Source organism: Petaurus breviceps, unplaced genomic scaffold, assembly GCF_028583685.1.
Source record: "Petaurus breviceps papuanus isolate PSGF00001 unplaced genomic scaffold, PetGlider_PUasm1.0 227, whole genome shotgun sequence".
Classification (NCBI taxonomy): Eukaryota; Metazoa; Chordata; class Mammalia; order Diprotodontia; family Petauridae; genus Petaurus; species Petaurus breviceps.
The window spans coordinates 15089051-15114405 of record NW_027185896.1 but is presented as its reverse complement, the minus strand read 5'-3'; the positions used below and the strand labels follow the sequence as shown (position 1 = coordinate 15114405).

Here is a 25355-nt window from a genome sequence, read left to right as displayed (position 1 = left end):
GTTTTTTTAGTCATTCCTCTGTTGGTGGGCATCTAGTTTGTTTCTAGGTCTTTACCATTGTGAAGTGCTACTTTAAATATTTTTGAACCTTTCTCTTTTTCATTGACCTTCTTGATATAAATGTCTGGCAATGGAATCCCTGTATCAGAGAACCTAAACATTTCAGTCACTTTATTTGAATATTTCCAAATTGCTTTTCTGAATGGTTATACTAATTCATAGCTCCACTAACAGTGTGTCTATCTTAATTACCATCAACTTTTCCATTCTTTTGTCATCTTTACCAATTTGCTAAATGTAGTTTGCAGTTCTTTTGAAAACTATTCGTATCCATTTACCACCTCTCTCTTGGGAGAATGGATTTTGGTCTTATATATTTCTATTAGTTGTCTGTCTATTTTGAGCATCAAACCTTTATTAAAAGATATTTGATACAAACATTTCTCCAGTTAGTTATTATTATATATCACCTTAATTTTGTTTATTCAAAGTTCTTCAATTTTGTGTAATCAAAATTATTTTATCTTTTGTAATTGCCTCTGTCCTTTGGTTAAAAATTTATCCTCTACCCACATCTATGAAAGCTATACAATCTGGTATGATTTTTTTTAATATTCAGGTCATGTATCCACTTTCAGTTTATTTTGGAATGTGGTGGAAGATGTTAATCTAACCCTCATATCTGCCATAATTGCTTTTTAGTTTTCTCAAAAGTTCTTATCAAATAGGGACTTCTTTCTTGAGTAGTTTAACATGAATATCTTGTACGTTGTACTCTCCAGACATTGCCCCCATAGTTCAGCTGCTCTTTCCCTTCACTCCTGTGCTTCTCTCGTTGGTTGACTTCTTCCCAGAATCTCCATTTTAAGGAAGGGCCCAGATGAGCCATCCTTTGTTCTCCAGATGTTCCTACCTTGACTCCTACTCTTTACCCTAACCTCCTTCAGCTCCCTGTTATATGTTGTCTTCTCACATTAAAAATCTAAGCTCTTTGAGGGCTGGAATTATCTTTTTTTTTTCAAAAATTTTTTTATTAATTTGTTTACTTTTAGTTTACAAGATTCAATTCCACAATTCCTTGAGTTTCAAATTTTGTCCTCCTCCTTGCCCTCCCACCCCTGTGGCGGCATCCAGTCAAGTATAGGATCTGCAAATACTTTCACATGAGACATTAGTCAGGTTATAAAGACGGATTGTATCAGATGGAATGAAAAATGGTAAAGAGGAAATAAAACCAAACAAGAAAAGGAAAAAGATCAGGTTGTTTCCTTCAATCTGGATTCAAACTCAGTTCTTTCTCTGGATATAGACATCTCTCTCCATCATGAGTCTTTTAAATGAGACTTATATCACTGCATTGCTGAGAAGAGTCCAGTCTATCAAAGTTACTCTTCACACATATGTTGTGTCTGTAATTGTGTACAAATTTCTCCTGGTTCTACTCTTCTCACTCAGCATCAGTTCGCATAAGCCTCTCCAGGTAAATATGAAGTCCATCTGCTCCTCGTTTCTTATAGCACAATAGTATTCCATAACATGCATATACCACAACTTGTTCAGCCGTTCCCCAATTGATGGGCACCCTCTTAATTTCCAATTCTTTGCCACCACAAAAAGCTGCTATAAATATTTTTGTACATATGGGTCTTCCTCCCACTTCTATGATCTCTTTGGGATATAACACTAGAAGTGGTATTGCTGGGTCAAAGGTTATGAAATTGTTTATAGCCCTTTGGGCATATGGAATTGTCTTTTTTGCTTGTATTTGTATCCCCATCACTTTGCATAGTGCCTGACACATAGTAAATAATTAATAATGACTTCTTGACACAGAGAAGAGAGATCTTGGGTGACAGGTAGTTTCTTCATTTTCCAAAGGAAGAAAAGAGCTGTGGAAGGGAGACCTAAGGTGAATAGGTACAAAAGTGAGAGCAAAGGTAATAAGGAAAAAGAATCGCTGCCTTGGTAGAGAGCAGCTCTGCATTCTGTGGATTAGGGGAGCAAAGGTGGGAGTTTGGCAGCCATGGGTGAGAAGGACCACTTAATCAGGGTCATGTCCTGACTGAAGATACTTCTGAGCTGGAGCTCATGGCGTGAGCTTGGCTTCAGATACCAGGGGGCTGGGTTTAAAGGCAATTAGGAGTACTTGCTGGTGATCCCATACTTCGGTGCCAGATTTGTTGCCTCATCAAAGATAGTGGGCAAAAGTTGTACAGGGGAAAGAGGACCTGAGTTCAGATTCCACCTCTAATGATTACTGTTAGGTGGCCTTCAGCAAGTTCCTTATCCTTTCTGCGCCTCAGTTTCTTCATTTATATATATATATATATATAAATAGATGAAAGCTAACTCTTGTCTAATCCTGTGCAAGATCTAATTTAACTAATTCAACTGACCTGCTCACAGCTTCTAAAAGGAGATTAAATTGAAATGTCTCAGAACTCACATTTCTGGCTTGAATGTTCACAGCTCCCAAATTATTCTTTCATAGGGAAAAGAGTAATAATGATGATAGTTCCCATTTCCCTAGTGATTTAAGGTTTATAAAGTGCTTTCTTTACAAGAATCCTATTAGTAGATGGCTGCATTATCTCCTATCATATAGCAGTTTAAGGTCTGCAAAGGGCTTCCTTCACAAAAACCTTATGAGGTATTAATTTCCCTCCACTTTACAAATGAGGAAACAGGCTTTGAGAGAGTGAATGGTTTGTCCAGGATCATACAGTGAAGTAGACGTCTGAGGTAGGATTTAAGCCTAGTTCTTCAGACTCTTAGATCCAGTACTTTATCTAGCACATCATGGCGCAGCGGGGGGAGGGATAAGCCTGAGCTCAGGGCTGTGTGTGAGATTGTTCTTGTTTTACGTTGCTTCAGTTCCAGTGAAATGTTTTTCTTGATTCTCGGCTGTCTTTTACCTGCATCTGAGGAACTGCACCTGAGTGACTTTTAGAAGTTTCCCTTTTTGACCTAAGGAGGGGTAAACAAGCCAGGTAGATTACCTATTTGGAGCAGCGAGGTGGCACAGTAGATAAAACACTGGGCCTAGAGTCAGGAAGACTTCAAATCTAGCCTCAGACACTTACTGAGTGTATGACCCTGGACAAGTCACTTAACCCTGTTTGTCTCAGTTTCTCATCTGTAGAATGAGCTGAAGAGAGAAGTGGCAAACCACTCCACTAGCTTTGCCAGGAAAAACCCGAGTGGCATTATGAAGAGCTGGACACCACTGAAACGACTGCATAACAGCAAAGTAAATCACCATCCCAAATAGCCCCACATTAAACCTTACTCTGTGTGAATGGCAGAGAGGTTATGTTTTATGGTAGCAGGAGTGTTATTAACCACATTGTATGGAGAAGGAAACTCAGGCTCAGGCAGGCTCAGTATTGTGACCATGGGAGTAAGTGGGAGAACCGAGATTGGAGCTCTTTCTTTATGATTCTAAGGCTGGCATTCTTTCCATTACATTGGGTTTTTTTTTTTTTTGTGGTTTAGAAGTTCATTGCTTCAAAATATTTTTTAGTGGGGCAGCTAGGTGGCGCAGTGGGTAAGAGCGCCGGCCCGGAGTCGGGAGGATCGGTTCCGGCCTCAGATACTTAACACCCACACACACACAAAAAATTGGCTGTGTAACCTTGAGCAAGTTACTTAACCCCAATTGCTTTTAAAAAATATATATTTTGTAGTTTAAAATCAGTTCTTTGCAGTACATTCAGAAAGCATTTCCTGAGGAGTGCACGTCCTAGAGAACAGCTCACAGGCTCGGTTTGTGGAAGGGCTTCAGTTTGTGAACTTCAGATGAAGCTCCAGGTAGCTTTTTAAAAGACTGCATCTATTGGAAAACATTTTAGAAAAATTCAGTGTGAATGAGCCTTCATTTTATTCTCATGGCAAAGGAAATATTGATAAATGGTGAGAGGGAGAGTAAGAATTGATGGTTATCCATATAAAAAAATGGTATGTAGGAACCTATATGCCATAGTGGTGAACTAGAATTTTTTAAAATTATTATTATGCTGTTTGGGCATTAGCCATATGAGATCATAGAAATAAGAGATGGAAAAGACCTACTGTATTAGGTCATGTAGTCCATCCCCCTCTGCCAAAACTGGATTGTTCCCTACAGTATATTTTCCAGGGCTCTGTCCAGTTTTTTAAGTGACTCAACTGAGGGAGCTTCTACCAGCATTGGGCTCCTTCATGGTACAAAAGTGTTGTTTTCTGAGATTGCTGCCTTTTGTCAGTGATTTATTCTTTTACCTGATGATAAAGAATGTATGAGAATGCTTCAATTCCAGATCACATTAAGTCTACTTTTGAGACTGTACCAGCCATATTTTTCAACATTGTTTTAGGAAGGTTAATCAAATGTCATTTATAAAAGATCAGGCTTTCTCCCATTTAAATACCATCATTTCTCCTCTGCTGGCCATCAGACAGACCCCAACCTATGTGCTGTTTTCTGTGTTGATGATAAATTTATAGTAAATGAGGGTTAGAGCCAAATGGGAGCAATTATTTCTGTGAAGTAATTGTATAGTTTTTTAACCTTAAAAACACAAATATTGTTGTTAATGACCATAGTAACAAAATATTTGGTAATTATCTGTAGAGATATTGATCCATTGGGAGAAAGTAGGTGTGATACTGGATGTCCCCATTTACTAATTCACATTCTCCTATTCCCTTTTGTTGACCCAATAAATGATTTGTAGATTTTACTAAAGATGTTGTTTATTAGCGGTCTGTCATTGAGATTTCTTTTAAAATGCATCCTTCTTTTAGTGTCAAGTTGAATGGATTTAAAATTATGCTCAGGTCCTGGAAACATTTATCGAATTGAAGTAATAGTTAACAACATGATTAAGCTCAGTGGAATTGCAATAAAATTTTTGCCCCCATTAGTTTATGAAAATATCTGAGGAATATGGCATAAAGTCAGAAAAACTATAGAAAGAATTGAGTTTCTTGATGATATCACTCTGAGCAGGCCTGTCCTCTTTTTTTATGCTGTCTAACTTCTTTGGTGATTTGGTCATTGTGATTTTAAGTATCTTCAGTAATATCGTTTCAGTTTGAGCAGGTTTACTCCGTACGTCAGTAAGCCTCACTCTTTTTAAAACTCAGTTTTTTTTAGTCAGTAGTACCACTGTTTAATATTTATCTTTGACTGAACAGGTTTTAGTGTATGTTACATTATGATTTCATCTCCTTTCCAATGTCAGCCAAGATAGATTTAGTTCTTTTCATCTGTCTTCAATCCCACCAACCCTTGGATTATTTCTATTGCTTTCTCTGTTTCTCCACCCTAGTTTGTCAGTAGTGGGTGTGGTATTGCCTGGAATTGAATAAAATTTTCCAGGTGCAGTCTCACAGCATTTCTTCCCATGAGGCCCTGTGGTCTTCCAGTCCATTATATATCTTTGTTCTTTCCATGTTCACATCAACTCCAGTGTTTTCTTTTTTGTATATGGATGTTTGTTTTTTTAATTTATCATGTGGCCAGTTCATTTCAACAAATGTTTATTAATTAAGCCCTATCTTAGGTGCTTGAAATACATGGACAAAAGTAAAACAGATCTCTGCCCTTAAGGAGCTTATATTCCACTGGAGAGTTCAGCATGTATACAGATATGTAAATACGGGGTAATTTGGGGAAGATTTTGCTGTGATATCTAGGAAAGAATCTGAGCAGGCTTCATGGAGAAGGTAACATCTCCAACGTAGGACATTTCAGGTGTGGTGGACAACCTGAGTATATATATGTATGGGTGCAAGAGACTCCTTCTCCTTTACTCCCTTTGATTGTGAATAGGCATTTGAAGAATACTACTGTGTTTCTCTGATAGATCTTGAAGAAACTGAAGAGCATTGCTCTAGAAACCGAGACAGAACTCGAGAGGCAGGATGAAGTCCTCGACGGCCTGACTTCCTCCGTGGAGCGCTCGACCCTGACTATCGACAAGCAGAATCGTAGGATGAGGAAGCTGCTCTAGCACCTCAGGCGGGAGCCGGTGGTGTGGTGGTAACATGAACCTCTCAGGAGACACAAGTGACTTTGTTTTTAGGATAAGTGATTACCTTCCTGTGCTGTTTTCTCATTGTTTCTGTAGTCTTCATTTATAGAGAAGACGCTGGGGAATCACTTCCAGGATGGGATGCATGTCTGGAAGCCAGCAGAAGCAGCAGGAACTCGAATCATGGTGTAGTGGTCGCTAAGACTCCTTACAGATGTGTGATTCTGGGGTCTTGAGGACTTTCACTAAAGAGATTCCCGTGCACCGAAGGAGAAGTTGTAGATGTTTTTTGGAGGGGGAACTTCACAGTTAAAAAAAAATGAACAACTTTTTTGTGTGTGAATGCCTAAGTTCTAAGAGCTCCTACAATGTGTGAGCTTGTGTGGTGCATTTATTTGTTTGTTTTCCTGGAATGGGAATCGAATCCCTGGTTTTGACACTAATTAGGTAAGTGACTGTGGGCAAGTCACATAGTCCCCTTAGGCCTTGGTTTCCTCAATTATGGGAAAAACTACCACTAAGAAAGTTGGACTAATTTACCCCCAATATCTCTTCCAGTCTACCATTCTGTTATATCTGTGAGAGAGAAGAAAAATATTACTATCTGTGTAGTGGAATAGAGATGGAGTGCAGAAGTATTCTTGCTTCTGGATACTGTATTAATGGAAGCTATAGGCATGAAGTGTAACACAAAATACCAAATGCAGAAATTCCATTTTAAACAATTTTGTGTAGTTTCGAGTAATTCATATATCAGCTTCTTGGGATTTTCCCCTTTTAGATGTTAGCATAACAAACAAACAAAATTGACAGTTGTTTTTCTTGAATTATTGCAAGAGTGTGAGGTACATTTTTGAAAGTTGATTGTATTTTAATCAGAAGAGGAAAAATTAAAGCCCCCCAGAAGAACGCAAATCTTCCTTCTTGAGTACAGGCATACCCTGTTTAAATAAAACCTATTGCTTGGTTGCATATTAAACTCTGAATATTTTTCTTAAAAGCTTTCAGATGAGTTCCTTTCCAGCCCTTGAAAACTTAGTGCTCCTTGTAGTGCCTGTACCCTGGGATGATCATTCCCTTTGGGACTTTAAAATGCTACAGGGGCTGTTTGGGCATCAATCACATATATTCCCTGTTAGATGTGGAAATTAATTTAGTCCATTTCTTTCTTGATGGTTTTCTTTGATAGAGTAGGTTTATAAAATTGTGCCAGCAGACTGTTCTATTTTTCTTTTTAATTTTACTGCAGTTTTCTAGCTGAGAACACCTCCAGGATATCTTATAAACACCTTAAATTTTCATTTACTGCCCAGTTCTTTAGCCAAAAATAAAAAAGGGGCAGCTAGTTATATAGTATATTTTAAAAACTCATGTTGGTCTTTGCTTTTACTGCCTCATTTCTAGCCAAAATTGAAAGAAAACTGCTATATGTAGTGTACTTTTCAAAACCTATATTGATTTTGGGGGGGTTTGATTTATGTGTTTCAGTTAGCAGACCAGAAGTTAACGCTTTCTCCTCCTGGTAAGAATTACTTATGAAACAAAGCTCCTTGTGGTCTACAAATTCCATTCTGGAGGTAGGGGTGGGGTAGGGGGGGATATAAAGTGTAATGAAAAGGAGATTTGTTTCTGGACATCATTCCTTCACAATCACCGTCTTATCTTCTCATCACATACAGCACTAAAGATTTATTACCATTTTAAAAATGTTTTACTTTCAGACTCTTGAAATAATATAATGAAGAAATATCTTTAACATATTATCAAGACAACTTTTTTTTGGAAATGCTGGCATTTGCAGATTAATTTTTATCCCATTAACAAGCATAAAGGGTTGTTACAACTTGTTATGAAAAATTGGAGGTATGTTGAAGTCATCATTTAGACAACTGTTGATATTGGCAACAACCCAACACTGTATCATTTTGGGTTGTGGCACTTTGTATTTGCATATTTGGTACCTTGATGATTTTCCTAAAGACTACTGAAAAATTGTGGATAGAAGAATGGTGCTACAAGGTAGATCTTCTTGGTGGAAGGTTGGCATTCTACCTCCAGAAGTCATAAAAGGTCATCATCTCAGAATTGAGACTGGACAATTTCTAATACCCAGACACACTATAAATTGTCCTGTAAGCCCCTTATATTCCATTCAAACTATACTTAGCTTCTCCTCCCCAAATTAGAATTGGGCCTACTGGAATAAAGCCTGACTTATTTCAAAGACTCATTTTTCCTAAGATGGTCATATGAATAACAATGTCTTTTTGGAGCATTTTCCTTGGCCAGTTATAGATGAGCTTTGTAGAGCTTAGGACTACTCATTTTAGAGGTTCATAACATTTTAGCTTAGTTCTAAGTAAATGCTTAAATCTCTTCACATTATTAAACACTGTGGCTTCCATCCATATCCCTTTGAAGAAGATATGATAAGTCAGATCTACCCTTAAAGTATTTGTCTTACCACCTATTAGAATATCTAGGGTTTTTTTTTTTAGTGTACCAAAAAGGCAGACAACACACCACATACACGAATTATTGTACTAGGTTTGGAGGAGGTCACAAAGAAAAGAAATATAGAGTTGCTGCTCTCAGGGAGCTTGCGTCTAAGAGGTTAGACATCACAGGATGCTAACAATTCAGAATACCATAGAAATACCCACAGTTGAATCAATCATTAGTCCCACATGCCTTCTATTCATCTACATTAATTAGTTAATTAATGAACTGAAGAGAGCAGTCATAAATTAATACAAAAGTCTCCATACACCTTTGGCTTTCTCCCCCTCTTTTCAGCCAGAATTTACCTGGAATCATCATTCTCTCCATGAGCTGTGGTCACTTTTCAGCTTGGGCTGATAGCACAGCAAGCCTGTATATACTCCGCTAGCAACTCCTGCTTTGGGCACTCATAGCATGAGTCAACAAGGCACAGTGGAGAAGAGCCTAGACTTCAGGCTCAGCAGACATGGGACCATAGGCAAGTCATTTCCCTTCTCTTAGCCTGAGTTTCTTCTAGCCTGAGTTTCTTCATCTGTAAAATGGAATTGGTTATGCCCATAACATGACCCATGTTTGTTATGAGGATCAAATAAGAAATGTTTATAAAGTACTTTGCAAACCCTAAAATTCTTTATAAATATATATAACACACATACAAGTGTATACATACACACTATGTATTAGTATTTATGTATACATACGTTTATAAAAAAATCAGGATAACCATTCTGACATGAGACTATAAAGGTAGGACCCCCGAAAAAGACTAGGGAAAAAAATTATTGAATATTCTTTTAGCAGGCTATGATTCTGTTTTGTATTAAAACAATCAATTTACATGAGAGATATGGAATGAGATCATAGAAATGTTTTAAATACTCGATGTTGATCTAATCCCTATCTATTAGATTAGTAGAGGAAGGAAATAGTAATAATACCTCCTTACTTTTGTATAGAGCTTTCTGATTTTAAGAGCCTTTTCATATGTTAACTCATGATTTTCACATCAGTGCTATGCATTAGGCAGGAAAAGTAGTATTGTCCCTGTTTTGGAGATGTGTTCCCTTTCATTTTAGAAAGATTTTGGCATACCCAACACAATGTCTTTAGGGATGTAATTGTGACTAGGACTAAATTTTCTGACACTTAGGCATTGAGTATTGGAGACAGAACATAGCTAACTTTTGCAAACCCTTTGTCAAGCTAAACACTGAAAAGGATTTACAAATGCCAAAATCTAGTGTCTTACACAGACCCCTTAGCCAGGATTCCTGTATTGTGCCCACTGGTTTTCTCTTATTCCCCCTGGGTGAGGGTCAGAAAAACCTTAATTTCTGAAAAAAGTCACATTATTAGGCAGATGCTGTTGAAATTTACTAATGCAGCACATCTTGTGGTCATTTGTTTACTCTTAGATGTCCTCGTTTCGAGAAGACAAATTTATGTATGTGTGTAACTATTGCCTGGCATGTTTCAGCTGTTTATGTGTAGCTACTACTCGGGGGAGAGCTTTTAAGAGTTGTACCCCAAGTTTTTACTCTGTTTTCTTCTAGCTGGTAACCCTTCCATCTAACTTCTCTACTACAGTTACTTGGATCACGGTAGACTACAAGCAGATAAATGCTAGACTAAGCTTTCATACAAGAAGAAGGAGAATTCCAGGGTAAGAACTGTTTACAGTGAAAAATGGCATTAGTTAAATTAGTTAAACTCAGAGATTGAAAATATTTTCAAGTTTAAAGTACTATCCAGGCCCAGTCTTATTATTATGGAATCAGCTTCTGCTCTTGGCATTGCTACCTCATATTTAAAAGTAGCTATTGTATATTAACTTAGCTTATCCAGGTACTGCCCGAACTGACTTCTTGTCGTTTAACCTCTCAGCTTTAACCCAGATCCTTGTCTCTGAAGGAGAAAGATTCATTATTAGTTAGGCTCCAAAATTAGTATGCTTCTGGTTAGAATCTACTGATATTGCAGTGTAAACTTATCAGTCCAAGAGTTGCCCTCTTACTAAAAGTCTCAGCTAATAAATTAGAATTTCAGCATGTAAATAACTTGTATCAGAAACTTTGATTGCTTCCCAACTTCCTTGTTTATAGCTTGTTTTCTAGATGCTTTATTGCATTTTTCTTGAGAATCTTAGAATCTCGAAGGGATACCTGACGGTCTATTCAGTTCATACTTGAACAAAAAACTCCTATAGCATTCCTGAAAAGTGGCCATCCAGCCTTTGCAGGAAGCCCTCTAGTGATAGGGAACTTGCTGTGTTCTCAAGGGTCCAGCCTTACTTTTGGGTGGCTTCAGTTGTTGGGCTGTTTTTTGTGACATCAGATTTAAATTTGTGTCTTTGCAGCTTTCATACATTGTTCCTGGTTCTGCTTTCTGTCTCCAGTTATAACAAGGCTGATCCTTTTACTGCATGACGGCTCTTCAGATACTTGAAGGCAGAGATCTTGCCCACCCGCTAAATCTTCTCTTTTTCTAAGCTAAACAACCCCAGTTGCTTCAACCAATCCCCATATATGTGGCATGATCTTGAGGCCTTTCACCATCATAGGATGTTTTTTTTGGAGGGGAGAAGGCAGGGCAATTGAGGTTAAGTGACTTGCTGAAGGTCACATGGCTAGTAAGTGTTAAGTATCTGAGGTCGGATTTGAACTCAGGTCCTCCTGAGTCCAGGGCCGGTGCTCTATTCACTGCACCACCTCGCTGCTCCCATCCTAGGCTTTTTAGTCTGTGTGCATCAGCCAGGAGGAGGTGTCCAGAAAATACAGAGTGAAATGAGGGGTGACAACTGAGGCTTTTCTGAAATTGTGGTCCAGAAGTGGCAGTCATTATTCAGGACATCGGGGCTTTGGAGTGGACATTTTTCTCTGGGGTAACAAAGGCAACTAGGGAGGCTATAGATGACCTGCTTAAGGAATAGGGAGTAAAGATAGTTTCCAGGCTCCTCTTCCTGAGTTCTGCTGCATTCCTTCCATTCTTCACAGGCTTTCAGAGGCAGTCGTGTCTGCCATTTCTCCCACTGCCTGGGATAAAATTTGTCTGGGTCTTATATCTTGAGCTTATCCAGGCATCTAGGTACTTCTCTGTATTTCCCTAATTATCTTGGGTCTCAACTCCCTGTTATCCCTTTTTTTGTGCCATCCATGGAAACAGAAAAGAACAGGAAGAAAAGAGCTGAATAATTTTGATTTTTCACATAGTTCTGTACTCCCTGGCCCACATGTCTCTTCTACCCTGCCATTGGTACTATCCTTCCTAATCTAGTCCACCAGAGACCAGGATAAGGAGGAGCAGAAACCACTCAGCTCTTCATTTGTTGGTCCCCATATATTTAATTTCACCCTGGTCATTTTCTGTCCTGCCACCATGGAAGTACCTCTCTTCTCCCTTTCCATCTTGCTCAGAGAATTGTGATCAAATACTACCCTTGTTTTTGCTTCACACATGGCAAGTGCTTAGGTAGGGTCTAATTTTTGTGTAGGATCTTAGGCCATGAAATCCTACCTGTCCTTTCTCTGAATCTTTTGAAAATTATTTCCTAAAATCTAAGATAAATAGCAACTGGGCCCAGTTTTGCTTTTGTAAACTAAGGATGTGGAGTGACCACTTTCCCCCAAGGCTCCCATTATCTTGTCTACTTCAGCAACCAGTTCCTCGTGGTTAGTGATAATCAGGTTCAGAATAGCACTTCCTCTTCTTGTGCCCTGTGCCTTTTAAAAGATGAAAATACTGAGAGAGAGAGATGGAGGAGGGGGGAGAGAGAGAGTTCTACCAGATGTCCGGAAAACTAAAGGCTCTCCTCACTGCTATGTCATACTACCATGCCAAGCTTGTGATCTCTTTCCCTTTCTTGACTTAGTGGTCTGTGGTATATTCTGATGACAATATCAGTTGTATTTTTTTTTTGCCAATATAGAATACATTCAATTGCTTTCCACTTCTTGTTCCCATTTTCTGGCTCCTATGTCTCCTCACATGAGTATGTCTTTTTCTTATGGTATCCCACCTCCTCTCTTGTCTGCTTTGTTCTTTTTAGATGAATTGTATACTTCAGGAGTCATATCTAGTCATGAGCCCCATCGTAGTGACCCGTGAAATCAGATCTGCCTTCTTCTGTTAAGTCCTTCCTTTGCTCATTTTGTTATGTATATTTTATACATTCATATATTTTATTACTGATTCATTTCATGAATTTTGTCTCCTGAAATTGTTATTTTTGTTTTGTGGGCAATTGTTATTTTTCTTTTTGGATCCCAGTTCTCTATAGTATCTCTTGGTGATCTCTCTGTCTTGTTCTTCTTCTTCCCTCCTTCTCCTCCTCTCTCCCACCTTTTCTCTCCCCCTCCCCTTCTCTGAGTCCTCATTTTCTTGCCCAAGACTTCAAAATCCTTAGCAGTGCTTTTTATATCTCTTCCAACAGTATCATTATTTTTCACATGCACCACAAGTGGGTAGTGGTCACTAAGTTTGACAAGTCTTACAAGGGACAAGTCTCTGTAATGCCATAGGTAATATGCCACAGGAAGACAGTGGACCTATCCAATAAGGAAGGAAGTTAGCGTGAAGCCTTCTTTGTTCACAGAAAAAAAATTCTGTTGACCCATGACTTTATCTTTGAAAAGGAGTTGTATGTTGTCAGAAAGAGTAGTCTAAAAAGATGTGTCCTTATCAGTAGATGCAGAATCCCATAGCTAAGGGAAGGTAGGTTAATTACTTCTAAAGAAATACTGTTATTCCTTTCCTTTCATCTTTACTTCTCTTCTCTGACTTCACAAAAAAGAAGCAGCATCAAATGGCTGCTTAATTATCTTATTAAGAATCTTTGTCATAAGAATCATAAACGGTATAGCTTTCCTGAAGAGGGCAGGAAAGCACCGTAATGTAGTGGCCAGTTTAAGGATCCTCTTCAAAGCATGCCATTGCAGGTAAGTAACCCTTAGGAGCCACTGAAATGCTATTTTAACTCTATATTAAATAATTTTTTGTCTCTACTGTAATGGTATTGCTAACTTCATTTGTTTTAATTTTCTTTTTATTTCCTAGACATTGAAATTGTGACTTAAGACATTTATATTTGAATGTGTGAACAAAGTCATTTTTATAGAATTAATTTACTCTGAGACCAGAAAATTGTTTTCTGTAGAATTAAATATCTTAATTTATTTTGATTCTGAATGATCCCAAAAGAATTAACACTTGTATATTCTTAATAGTTTTTATTATTGTGCTTAGTTTCGCATTGTTTACTAATTTCCATGCAACTGTAATGAATGTCAATATTGAACACTACCCAAAATAAACTGCTTTGACTACTTGTGAAAAACTGATAAGCATCTGGAAATGTTAATCTTCTAATTTTCTAATGGTTATATTTATTAAGTTGGGCTCTTGTTGTCTGTTCAGAGCCTTATCAGTATGTGCCCTATCATTTTAGCCCTCAAGTTTGCAACCATATACTTAGTCTGCATTCAGAGCTTTCTTTCCATTGGAATGTAAATTTTTACATGATCAGATTTTATTCTTATTGATTAAATAATTCCAACCACTATCAACCTCTTTCTCTAGTTAGTTCTGCATTAGCTCCACTAGCAGTTAATATATCTGTTTTGATTCGATAGACATAAATTGCAAAACACATTAGAGGTCTAAGCATGGTTCTTGCCAGTGACCCTAAAATCAGCAGCATCTCCTACTTCATAATTGTCTTAGATAAAGGGCAAGCTCTTAGTTTTCATAGGTTCCAAGACTAAAAGTAAGCAATTCTGTTCTTTCCTTCACAGCATCTAAGTACTAAAATAATGCATGGCATTACTGATATGTTAGTTCTTATCACCTAAACATTAACAATGATTAAAAATTAGAATACAAAGAAATTGTAGTATCCATTAGGCAAGTGTGACTCATTACACAGAGGAGAGCTTCAAAAAGCTGCATTTCCCCTTGGTGGGTCAGCTAGTGAACCCTGGGGCCAGAATTCAAACCCATATCTCTTGATGTCAAATCTAGTGATATTTTCACTTTTCAACATTGCCTCTCTAGAATGCTTACTATAGAAAATTATATGAAGGGCTCATTAAAATAAGGGAATTATCATTAGGGAATGATTTTGAGGTGATCTTGTATTACTGTGTACCCCACTTATGCCACAACCTTCTCCTCTTCTGCCAGTTCAATCCTTATTTTGTGCATTTATCAAACTTGAAAGTCATTCAAATTATAGTCTGTTTTTACATTTAGAGCTGAATTCCAAATTAGCATTATTTAAAGGTTTTTTGGTTTGTTTTTGTGCACAATTTGATATTTTTTTTCCATTAGTGTTGGAGGACAGAATTAAATTTCTAGAGATGTGAGTTTTACTGATTTATTTTGAAATGTATAAGAGTACGTGGTTAATATCTTGGATCTTCTAAAGGCCAACTATGGCTCTCTGGGTTGCCATGGTGGTCTAGATCACTGAGAGGAATTGTTTAGTTAATCTGACAATACTGTTTATAAAAGTCATAAACTACCAACTTCCCACAGAAAGATGCACTTAATAGAACCCGAAAGTTGAAAGGGAGGGAAGAAGATTGTGTTGAGAGGAGGTAGGGTGATGATGGAGTGTTTATTTGGACAGTTTTATGAAGTCTTCATTTTGGACAGTCCCATGGAGGTGCCAGAAGACAGCCAAGTACTGATCCACTTATATGAGGTCGTGACAGTCTGTGAACTATAGGTAGGCAGTGTCCTTGGAGTGTGAAGTCAGTGAAAGGAGCACTGGATTTTGGTCAGAGGTCCTGGGTTTGAATTCAGCCCTGCTGTTTACTACCTGTATGATGAAGGACAGATCACTCTCACACTTCACTTTCTTCCTTTGTAATATGTAAAATGAGGAGGTTGAGCTAGACTAGGGGTATGTTAGAGCAAACTTGCCTGGTTCAGGAGAGCCGATTGTTAAATTTTCATTGCAAGCATTTAAAATACACCTTGGAAATCTGCAAATCCTACCAATCACAGCTTAATTTATTGTTTTTGTTGATTATCTATATCCTTTGTATGTAGAGAAAATCCTTTGCCAGGCCACAGGTTGTGCAGGCCTGGTCTAGAGTCTACAGGTTCCAAAAGTGGGCCTCCCCACCCCCAGGGGCTGCTGGAACCCTGGGGGACAGGGGAGGGGCAGTCCTAGTTTGAAATGATGCAAATTAAAAAAAAAAAACCAAACCAGAACTACTAGAGGGTTAAAGAAAGAAGATTTCCAGCGAGGTGCTGAGAAAAATTTTTTTTAAAGAGGTGGTAGGCCAGATAAGTTTGGGAACCTCTCACTCTGGACTAAAGAAAGTGATAGAGAAAATGAAGACTAAACTTAAGGCTGTCATCACCCCAGTCCACGAGCTGGTTGTTAAATATCTACTAGTGCATTCCTGGGCTAGATGATCTCTAAAGTTCCTTCATGCTGTAACATGCTATAAATCCTGTGCTCTTATCTTTATTTTACAGCCGAGGAAAATGAGTTCGGAGAGGGGAGGATGGGTGCCAGATCCCTTAGGTGTTTAGTCAGCATTGGGTCGGGGCTGACCAGTATCTAGCTTGGATATTCTTGCCACGACTGCTGTGAGTTTTGAGGAATCTTGCCAAGCATTCCGACGTGAGGACATTTGCACTGATTTGGTACAAACTATATCCAGTGATTTTATTTTTAGTTGGCAGATAGGGTCTTAAGGAAGTCGGTTATTGAGACATCTGTTTGCAGGGGAATGAGAGCTGAGCTGGAGTCTGAGGACCTGGGCCCAGCGTCAGCTCTGTAGGAACTTAGGCAAGTGAGCACCACTTTCTTCCTCTGTAGAAAGCGAACAAAAAAAAGGTGGGGGTTGAACCCTGTCCTTTCTACTTTTTAACCTGGGAGCCTGTGGTGTGAGCAGACCTCAGATGTCTTTGACTTCATTTGGCAGGCACTTTGATTTCATTTCCTAGCATCTCAAAGGTAAGTGAAATGGAGAGTTAAGGTGAGGACAGGCTGCTGCTGCAGGTAGTCTTCTCTCAGACCATTTATCCTAGAATATCTGATCTGGAGCCATGGGAAAGGTAAATGAGATTAAAAATGACCATAATATGCCAATTGGATTCCCTTCTAAATCTTGGAATTAGAAAATGTAAGCACTTTGCTGGTTCATTAGTGTCATGAATAGGAAGCAGCATCTGTGCCTTGTCTGTTATTGACAGTGGTGTAATTGGACATATACAGATAAGTTCTCAGATTTTTCCAATGCAATTGCCACTATTCATCTTTCCGATATATTAGTAGACATTGCCCTCATTTCACTGTGCCTTTTTTCCCTACTGCCTTATCATTTCAACCTTTTAAATTCCAGTATTGACTGTCTTTGGGGGATAAAAACCTAGGAAAATAAGATAAAGAATGAAAAAGTAATAAATGGGATCAGAATTGTTACAATACAAGCACTATTCTATGAAGAAAAGAATGTAAGTGAAATGGACATGCTAATAAAATTGTGGTGAAGATGGGAAGGTTGAGAGCATTCAAGGAAAAACTCCATGTGATTTATCCTTTAATACTTTTCATTCTTCATTTTGAGGTTTCTCTTCACACCCAGAAAATTGGCAAAGATGATAAAAGATGTGAATGGTTAGTGTTGGAGGGGTTGTGGGATGATAGATATACTAATATTGGTCCAGCTATTCTGAAAAATAGTTTGAAATTATGCTAAGAAGGTGACTGAAATAGCATACACTTTTTGATCCAAAGATCTCACTTTTAGGCATATATTCCAAGAAGATGAAAGATACAAAGGACCCATATATGCCAATGTATTTATGGTACCATTTTTTTTTGTAGTAGCAGAGAATTGGAAACAGAGTAGATGCCCATTAGTTGGAGAATAACTAACCAAATTATAGTATACAGATGTCATGGGCTAGTACCATGCTTTGTAAAAAAAAAAAAAATGACTAATTAAGACTGGAGAGGTACATGAGAAGACAAATGAGCTGTTGTGAAGTAATCAGAACCAGTGAGACTATGCCTGGTGATGCAGTGCACATGGAATGAACAAAAAAGAAAACCTTGATACCTTCCGATTATAACCAGCAAGGCTGACCCTGAGGATGAGACACACAATGTACTTTTTTTTTTCTTTACAAAGGAGGGGAACTACAGTACTGTCAGATTGGATTGATGTGTTGTCTATTTTTGCTGAACTTTTTTTCCCCTTTTTCCTCTGTAAGGGATACATCTGGATGAAGAAAGGAAGAAGCATCTTGGGAAATAGAAATTGTATAAAAATGAAATATATCAATAAATTTTTTAAAGCAAGATTTAACATTTGTTCTTTTAAAGGATTTCTCTGGTATTCTGTTGAGGTCTAATGGTTGATCTTGGATTTTTGGAGTTTCTTGCTGGTGGAGCACAAGCCCTGGGCAGGTTCTACCATGTTTGAAAAGCTTGAAGACGATCTAATGGATTCTTGGGCATTTAATCCAAGTGAATGTGGAAAGGTTGGTTCATCAACAGAAGGTTGGCTGGTGTCATAAACTTTGTCACACCAGCTCACGAAGACACACTCTACAAGTTAGAAGCTTAGCCCAGTACCTAGCACATAATAGGTGCTTAGTAATTTTTTATTGATTGAAGAGCTAGGCTCTGTGTTACTGGAGGGTGTGCAACACCGAGTAAATCATGGCCATTTTGAAGTTTTGTGGTACCTGTTTACTTATTGCAATATATTATAAATAGTCTTAATTTATGAATGGGTTATATTACAAAAGTTCATTTGGATCAGAACTTAGGATATATTTTCCCATAGACACCATGTAAAAAAGGGGAGGCTCCTAGGTCAGTCCACAAAAAAAAAATATTTAACATAATGTTAATATAACTAATACTAAAAGTATTATTGTTCACCTCCCACACAGCAGTCCTTTATAATATTGTTTCTGTGGAAAAATACTTGGTATAGCTCCCATTTCTATAACTCTTGATAAATTTACTAAAGTACTTTCCCCTCAACCTGTGAAGGTTATATGTACAGTACAAGTGTCAACTCCAGTTTGAGGATGAGGAAACTGAGGCCTAAAGAAATAAGGTGACCCAAAGTCACCTCAGTGTGAAGTCTGGGAGCTAGAATTCAACCCCCAGCTCTCCCCCTTCCCTGTTTCCTTTGTTTCACAAAAGCAATATGAATCTTTACTGGGGTGGCAGAGACACGTGATGTTCCAAGGGACAGGCCAAAGCCATAGCTTTCCACCCTGTGGTTTGTTCCTGAAGAGGAACATGCCAGTTGTGCAGCTTAGTAGCTTCAAAACCATTGATTTAATGGTTTTTAACATTTAATTTTAATGTTTAATTTAAATATTGTTTAGTATTTACTAAAGAACTGCTTCACGTAGCTACAGGAGATAGGGCTGCCCATTCCACAAACATCTACCGAATAACTACCTCCTAGGTTCGACCACCCCTACCCCCCCATGCACATATCCCCTACAATCATCTCCTCCTCTAGCGCTTGCCTTTTTGAGTCCCCGTTCCATCTGCCCCTTTCAAAGAGCTTTGCTACTTCTAATTAGTTAATCCTTGTACGAGTCTGCTGCTTTTCCAAGAGTTTTGATCCAAAAGCACAAGTTGCTTCAGTGGAAGGAAAATGTAATTAGTGTGACCACAGCAGCTAAGCCTGGGTAGAGGGTTTTTTTTTTTAAAGGCTGCTTACACAGGCAGCTAGGTCATGTCGTGAGATGAGCTGCCTGATATTACTCTGTTCATCCATTTGACTCAAAATAACGGGGGCAGTTGCCTTCTATTGTCCTGTGTGTGAGTTATGTCAAACCTAGGCTAATATTGAAAAATAGATTTGTAACTTTGCCAAATCCTAATTCTGACATCTGGTCATTGTGATGTAAACAGACCTTTGTTGCATCAACATTGTCCCTGTGCATCCAAGTGGGCTTCCTGTATGCTTTTGTTGTCCATTAGCTACTCTTTATGCCCTTGATGGTATAGAAACTGTCATCTCAGGCACAGCATCCTTTAGACCAGGCCTTTTAGACTTCAATCTCCTTTAATGATAGCTGCCCTTGTATTTTTTTTTCCTTTTATAGCGCTGTATTCTGACTCAGGACTTGGCAGCCTTTCAGAACAGGGTCCCAAGTTAGAAGTTAGACCTTAAAGATCCTTCAGTGCCCCCTTTCATTTTACATATGAGGAAACTGAGGCTAAGTGATTTGGCTATGGTCCCATGGCCACAATTTGAGAATAGATCTATTTTAACATTCCAGGCTTCCTCAATAATCCTTGACTTCTGCTCAGAGGGAAGGTGTAAAAGGTAGAATCTGAATATTAAAGGGAGTAGGGACCTAGAGATAGTCCAGTAATAGATTTTCCACATTAACACCTTTGTTTTTCAGATGAGAAAGCAAAGACGTTAGCCTAAGGTTATGTGGTAAATTAGTGGCCAAGTAGTACTAGAACCTTTCTGACTTCCATCCCAGTTGCTTTTCCACTGATATCAAAGTGGGGGAAGGGAGGTGTAATTACAGTATGTCCCCTACCAGTATTCCCTGTTATGTTCTCTTGGGTTAAGGGCTCTTTTTTTTTTTTTAAAGTGCAAATGTCCTCCCTTGGGAGAACTTAAGCCATTAAGCAATTATATGCTAGTGTGAATTGTTTTAATGGAATAACGTGATTGCTTTCCTCTAGGAAGAGGTCTTCAGTGTTTTGGGAGGCATGGGGTGGGAGGTGAGGAGGGTAATATTGGGAGACAATTTTGGAGCATGGGCCCAGCTCCAGTAGAGGTAGCCTGATTGGAATGCCTTAAAGATTCCAGTAGGACACCTGGGTCTCTGAGGTGAGAGAACAGCATGAGAGAAACATAGAACGAGTTACTGGGAGACCCCAGTAGCAAATAGCTCGCACCAAAGTGTTACCTAGGCTCAAGTGGACTTCAGTGCCATTGGCAATCATCTCTTGCCTTCAGTATTTTACAGGTTTCCCATGCTGACCCTAACCTCATTAGGTGGGGAGTAGAGCCCACAGAAAGCATTTGTGTACCCTTGTGTGTGTATCATCCACACTTGACTTAGGAAATAAATACTTCTTTATTGTAGAAGACAGTACTCTTTGACAAAAGAAATAGTTATGAACAGTAATACTAAAAAAAAAAATGTCCCTTGTATTCCCTTTTAACTTTTCATCCTAGGTAGTTGCCTGCCTTGCCTACCCCTTGGCTGGATCTTTGGCAAGAAATTCTCTCAACCTAGATCCAGTTTATCTACATGGAAAAGGGAGAAATTGAGTTTCTCTATGATAGTGCCCGGGACTGAAGGGGATGTGTCTGGCTCCCTGCATCCTGTATTTCTTTGCCCTTACACTAAGTTTGTGAACTCACTTTCTTTTTTTACTCTTGAAATGTGATGGTTCCATACAAGGAAGTTTATAGCTTGAAAGGTGCATGAGACATTTGAGCTGGGAGAAAAACTTAATTTTAGATTAAAATGATGTTTGCTGTACAGAGTCAGAATGGTATTATGAAGTTAACTGCATGGGGGCACCAGTGGAGAATTTATTCTCTTGTTCTGTTGACTTAGAGTTAAAAAGAGAGGGAGAGGGGGGTGAACAAACAAACCCATACGCGGAAATGTTATGATTTGTTCCACATGCTGGGTGTGTTTTTAATTTAATGGTTTATATGGCGGTGAATGGTGTTTACAGCAATGAAGTCACATATAGAGACAGAGAAGGTAATTGCGGGTAAGCAGTTGGTCTGTATTCCAAGGAATCCCATCCATTACTGCACTTTCATTCAGCACTCTTGAGGTTGCCAGTTCTTGCCCATGCAAGAAAAGAAACAGTGCTAAGAGGAATGAGTTTCCAGCTTCAACAATGCTCCTGAGACATCTAGTAAGCTACTTGGAGAGATTCCTCTCTTTCCCAACCCACCCAACCTCCTTGTTCCTCTAGCCATTAGAGGTGATTAGAGTCTTTTAAAAAAAAAGAGCAAAAATTCAACTTTTAAAAATAGAAAATGTTTTTTACCCTGATCATTTGCTGAATAAGATATGAGTTGTCCCAATAATACCTCCTTTAGTATCCCTCGTTCACTTTTTCTATTTCTCTTACTCATGCAGAAGACATCATAATGTAACGGGAAGAGCACAGGACTTTGGAATCCAGAGACCCAAGGTCTAGTTCTCAAATCTGCCACTAACTAGCTGAAACTTTGGGCAGGTCACCTCTCCTGTCGAGGATTTCGGTTCCTACTCTGTAAAATGAGGACATGGAACTGGATGACCTCCAAAGCGCTTTCCCCCATTATCCCTGTTGTTCTGTCCTTCGTTCTTGAAGGGGACAGTGACATCAGGGAGGTGATGCCAAAATATGGCCAGTACACTGAATTTAAGTGAGGGAGGGCTGTGCAAGGTCACCAGCCTCACTTTCTCCTCTGGAGCCATCTGGGTCTAGTGGCCAGATATAGATTAGGAGGACTGGGGATGGCCCTGGATGCAGTGGGGAACTTTGACCTTGACCTTTTTAAGCTAAGGTCTTTAACAGGTCTCAGTTTGACTGAGGCAAAGCCCATTGATAGCTGACTAGAGGATAGCTAATAAGCTGCTTGTTAGTAGTAACAAAGACTGAGGCCCTCAAGATGAAAAGTTGAAAGTTCAAAAAACTAGTCAGTTAAGCAAACAAGAAGAATAATGAAGGATTTTAAGCCTGACATGCTCCCTGGTCATTCCTTGATTTGCTGGGAATCTCCTAAGAACAATGAGAGATCAAAAGAAACTTTGATAATTCCTTGTCACCAATCCAGTGGCCCCTTTTTTTAGGCCTTTATTTTCCTTGACATCTCTGCATTATTCAACAGTTAGTCACCTCCTTCTAGATATTTTCCTCCTCCCTTGGCTTTCTCATAGTTCTCATGCTACATATATGACCTTTCCTTCTATAATTTTCTTCACTAGTTCCTCCTGCCTCTTAATCACTGAACTTAGCCAGGACTCTACCCTTAACCCTCTTTTCTCTCAGCCAACTCATCCATTCCCATGACTTCTGCTACAGGGATTCCTCTGTAGGAATAACTCACAAAATCATTTCTCTACCTCTAGCTAACCTCCCTCCTGCCCCATGTAGTGTCTCATTTCTAATTGCCTACTGAATTTTTTTATCTGTACGTCTCACTGCCACCTAAAACTCCATGAACTCAAAATTGAGCTCATTTATAAATCCTACTTCATCCCTAACATTCCTCTTTATGTTGATTAGTACTTGTCACCCACAAAACCTTATGCTCTTCCTCACCCCCCACCTTGAGTTAGTTGCCAACTCCAGTGAATTTACCTTCAAAATACCTCTCATTTACCCCTTCCATTTCATTCTCTCCTGTGCTGTCTTCCTTGTTCTCTTCTATCTGCTGATAGGTAGTCTTCCTAATGTACTCCCCTAATCAGATCACTAGGTTAATCACTAGGTTAGTTCTTCTCCATTGCCTGCCGGATTTAAGGTCATTTTGTGCCTCCACTCACATTCACATATTCCAAACAACTCTCATCGTCCCCTGCTCTCATCTTTCCCTTACCTGTCTCTGTTCACTGAAGTCTTTCCTTAAGACCCAGCTCAGGTGTTGTCTCTACCATGCAGTCTTCCTTGATTTCCTACTGCTGGAAGTGATCTATCTACCCTCCAGATTTTCATAGTACTTTGCTGGGATCTCTTCTTTGTCCTTACTGTAGCCTGGGCATGGTAATTATGTACATGTCTTAGCCTCTATTAGATTGTAAGCTACTTGAGGGAAAAAAGTGTATAAAATATTTTTTATCTTTGTATCTCAACTGGAATCACGTGCTGGATGGTGTTCAATTAGTAAATGTTTGTTGAATTGAGAGTTGATGGATGGATTGACAAGAAATGATTAAGGAGTAGCTGGAGGTTGTTAGGGGACAATAACAACTGGTTAGAAGGCTGCCAGTTCTGTAACTTAGCCCCATGACCTTGGGCAACTCTCTCCCATCTGAGCCCATTTCCTCATCTGTAAAATAAGTTGGGCTAGAAAATCTCTAAACTCAATAACAATAGTTAACCTTCATATAGTGGCCACTGTGTGCCACAGCAACATACCGAGGATTTGTGTAGCTCGTGAAAAATTGCTTAGAGAGATTAAGTGATTTGCTCCTAGTCCCACAGTATCAGAGTGTAGATTTGAACCCTGATCACTCCAAATCCATCATTGTATTCAGTACCTCAGATTCCACAGAATCACAAAAATTCTGTTTGAAGAGACCTGGAGTTGTCTAGGGCAATGGTGTCAAGCTCAAATGGAAATTTTGGTGGGGAGAGCGCTAAAATGTAAGAATTCCTGCAGGCAGCATATTGATTTAGAAAACTATTCACTTTATTGATGTCTTTTGTTAAATATTTCCCAACAACATTTTAATCTTGTTCCAGGAGTAGTGTTTGATATACCACTAATCTAGGTCAGCTGAGCCTGAGCAAGCATCTCCTAACATCCAGCCTCTCTACTTGGAAGCCTTCAGTGAAGGGGCACTCCTTGTCTCTAGAGTCCCAGTTTTTTCTGATTTTTGATAGCTGTAATTGTTAGATTGGAGCAACTAAGTAGCTCAGTGGATAGAGTGCCAGGTCTAGAGTCAAGAAGACTCATCTTGGGGCGGCCAGGTAGCACAGCGAGTAAGAGCACCCGCCCCAGTGTCGGGATGACCTGGAGATCAAATCCTAGCTCAGATACTCAACACCACACCCAGAAACACCTGGCCGTGCAACCTTGAGCAAGTTACTTAACCCCGATTGCTTAAAAAAAAAAAAAGACATCTTCCTGCGTTCAAATCTGGTTTCAGAAGTTTGCTAGCTGTGTGAGCCTGGGCCAGTCACCCAACCCACTTTGCCTGAGTTTCCTCATCTGTAAAATGTGTTGGAGAAGAAAATGGCAAATAATTCCAGTGTCTTTGCCAAGGATACCCCAAATGGGGTCACAGAATCAGAAATGACTTAAAATCGATTGAACAACAAAATTGTTAGACTATCTTTACCTGGAGCTATAATCTGGCTCCTTGTTTATTTTAGCCATTGCTTTCAGCACTGCTGTCTTAGGCCAGCCTGTTATAATGCCTCTTGCACATGACAGCTGTGGAGTTTTCCCCAGGGTTCTCATCATCTAACTAAGGATTTCCACTACCTCAACTAATCCTTATGTCATGGATCCAGTGCCTTCACTGTCTTTAGCTCCCTACTTCCCATATACTGCAGCTTAACAGTTGTCCAACATTCTGCTGAGTCTACTATATTCTCATGGTGTCAAAAGGCAGAATTTTAACTTGTCTGGACAAAAAAGTTTAAAATTAAATTTTAAAGTTTAAAATTAAAGTTTTAAAGTTTAACATTGTTCTGAAGCAGTGTGTTGTTTCTTATGTTCCGGTAGGACAAAACCAGAGTGCATTAACACTGGGACAGTAAAAGAAAGAGCCATGAATAAAATGTAGAGCACAAGAAAATAACTTCTTAAGCTTGCATATAAGAGGTCCTCTTTTTTGCTGAAATGAGCTACTTTCCATCTCTATAAAGCACTGCAGTTGTCTGGGGACTAGAGAATGGAAACTAGGGTTGGTCAGTTTCTTGGGAGACTGGCAGTGGCTTCTGGTGTCTTCTTCCCCCCTCCAGAAATGTCTAAAGGAGACAAGGGATGTGGCTGCCAACTGATCTAAATGAGATGGGCACCATGAACCAGAGGAAAAAGTTGAGAACTGCAGTCAATCCCATTTGTCCTGTGCAAGTTATCCATCTCCAAAAGATGTGGAACATTATTCTTTTTTTTAAAGTGATCGGGGTTAAGT

The 25355-nt window shown here is 39.0% G+C and overlaps 1 protein-coding gene across 4 annotated transcripts in view; it reads left to right on the top strand.

The window, feature by feature from the left end:
* Positions 1 to 13858, top strand: part of SNAP47 (synaptosome associated protein 47) — a 74044-nt gene extending 60186 nt beyond the window's left edge. The window contains exons 5-6 of one of the 4 annotated variants that reach the window (XR_011169812.1): positions 5850 to 6464; positions 7739 to 13858. Coding sequence is in view for 1 of the 4 variants with exons in the window: in XM_069095896.1 (XP_068951997.1) it covers positions 5850 to 5996 (147 nt within the window). In the remaining 3 variants the exon portion in view is untranslated. Of the gene's footprint in view, positions 1 to 5849 lie in introns of all 4 variants that reach the window. The other 3 variants (XR_011169811.1, XR_011169810.1, XM_069095896.1) reach the window with 3 other exon arrangements.
* The last annotated feature ends 11497 nt before the right edge of the window (positions 13859 to 25355 follow it).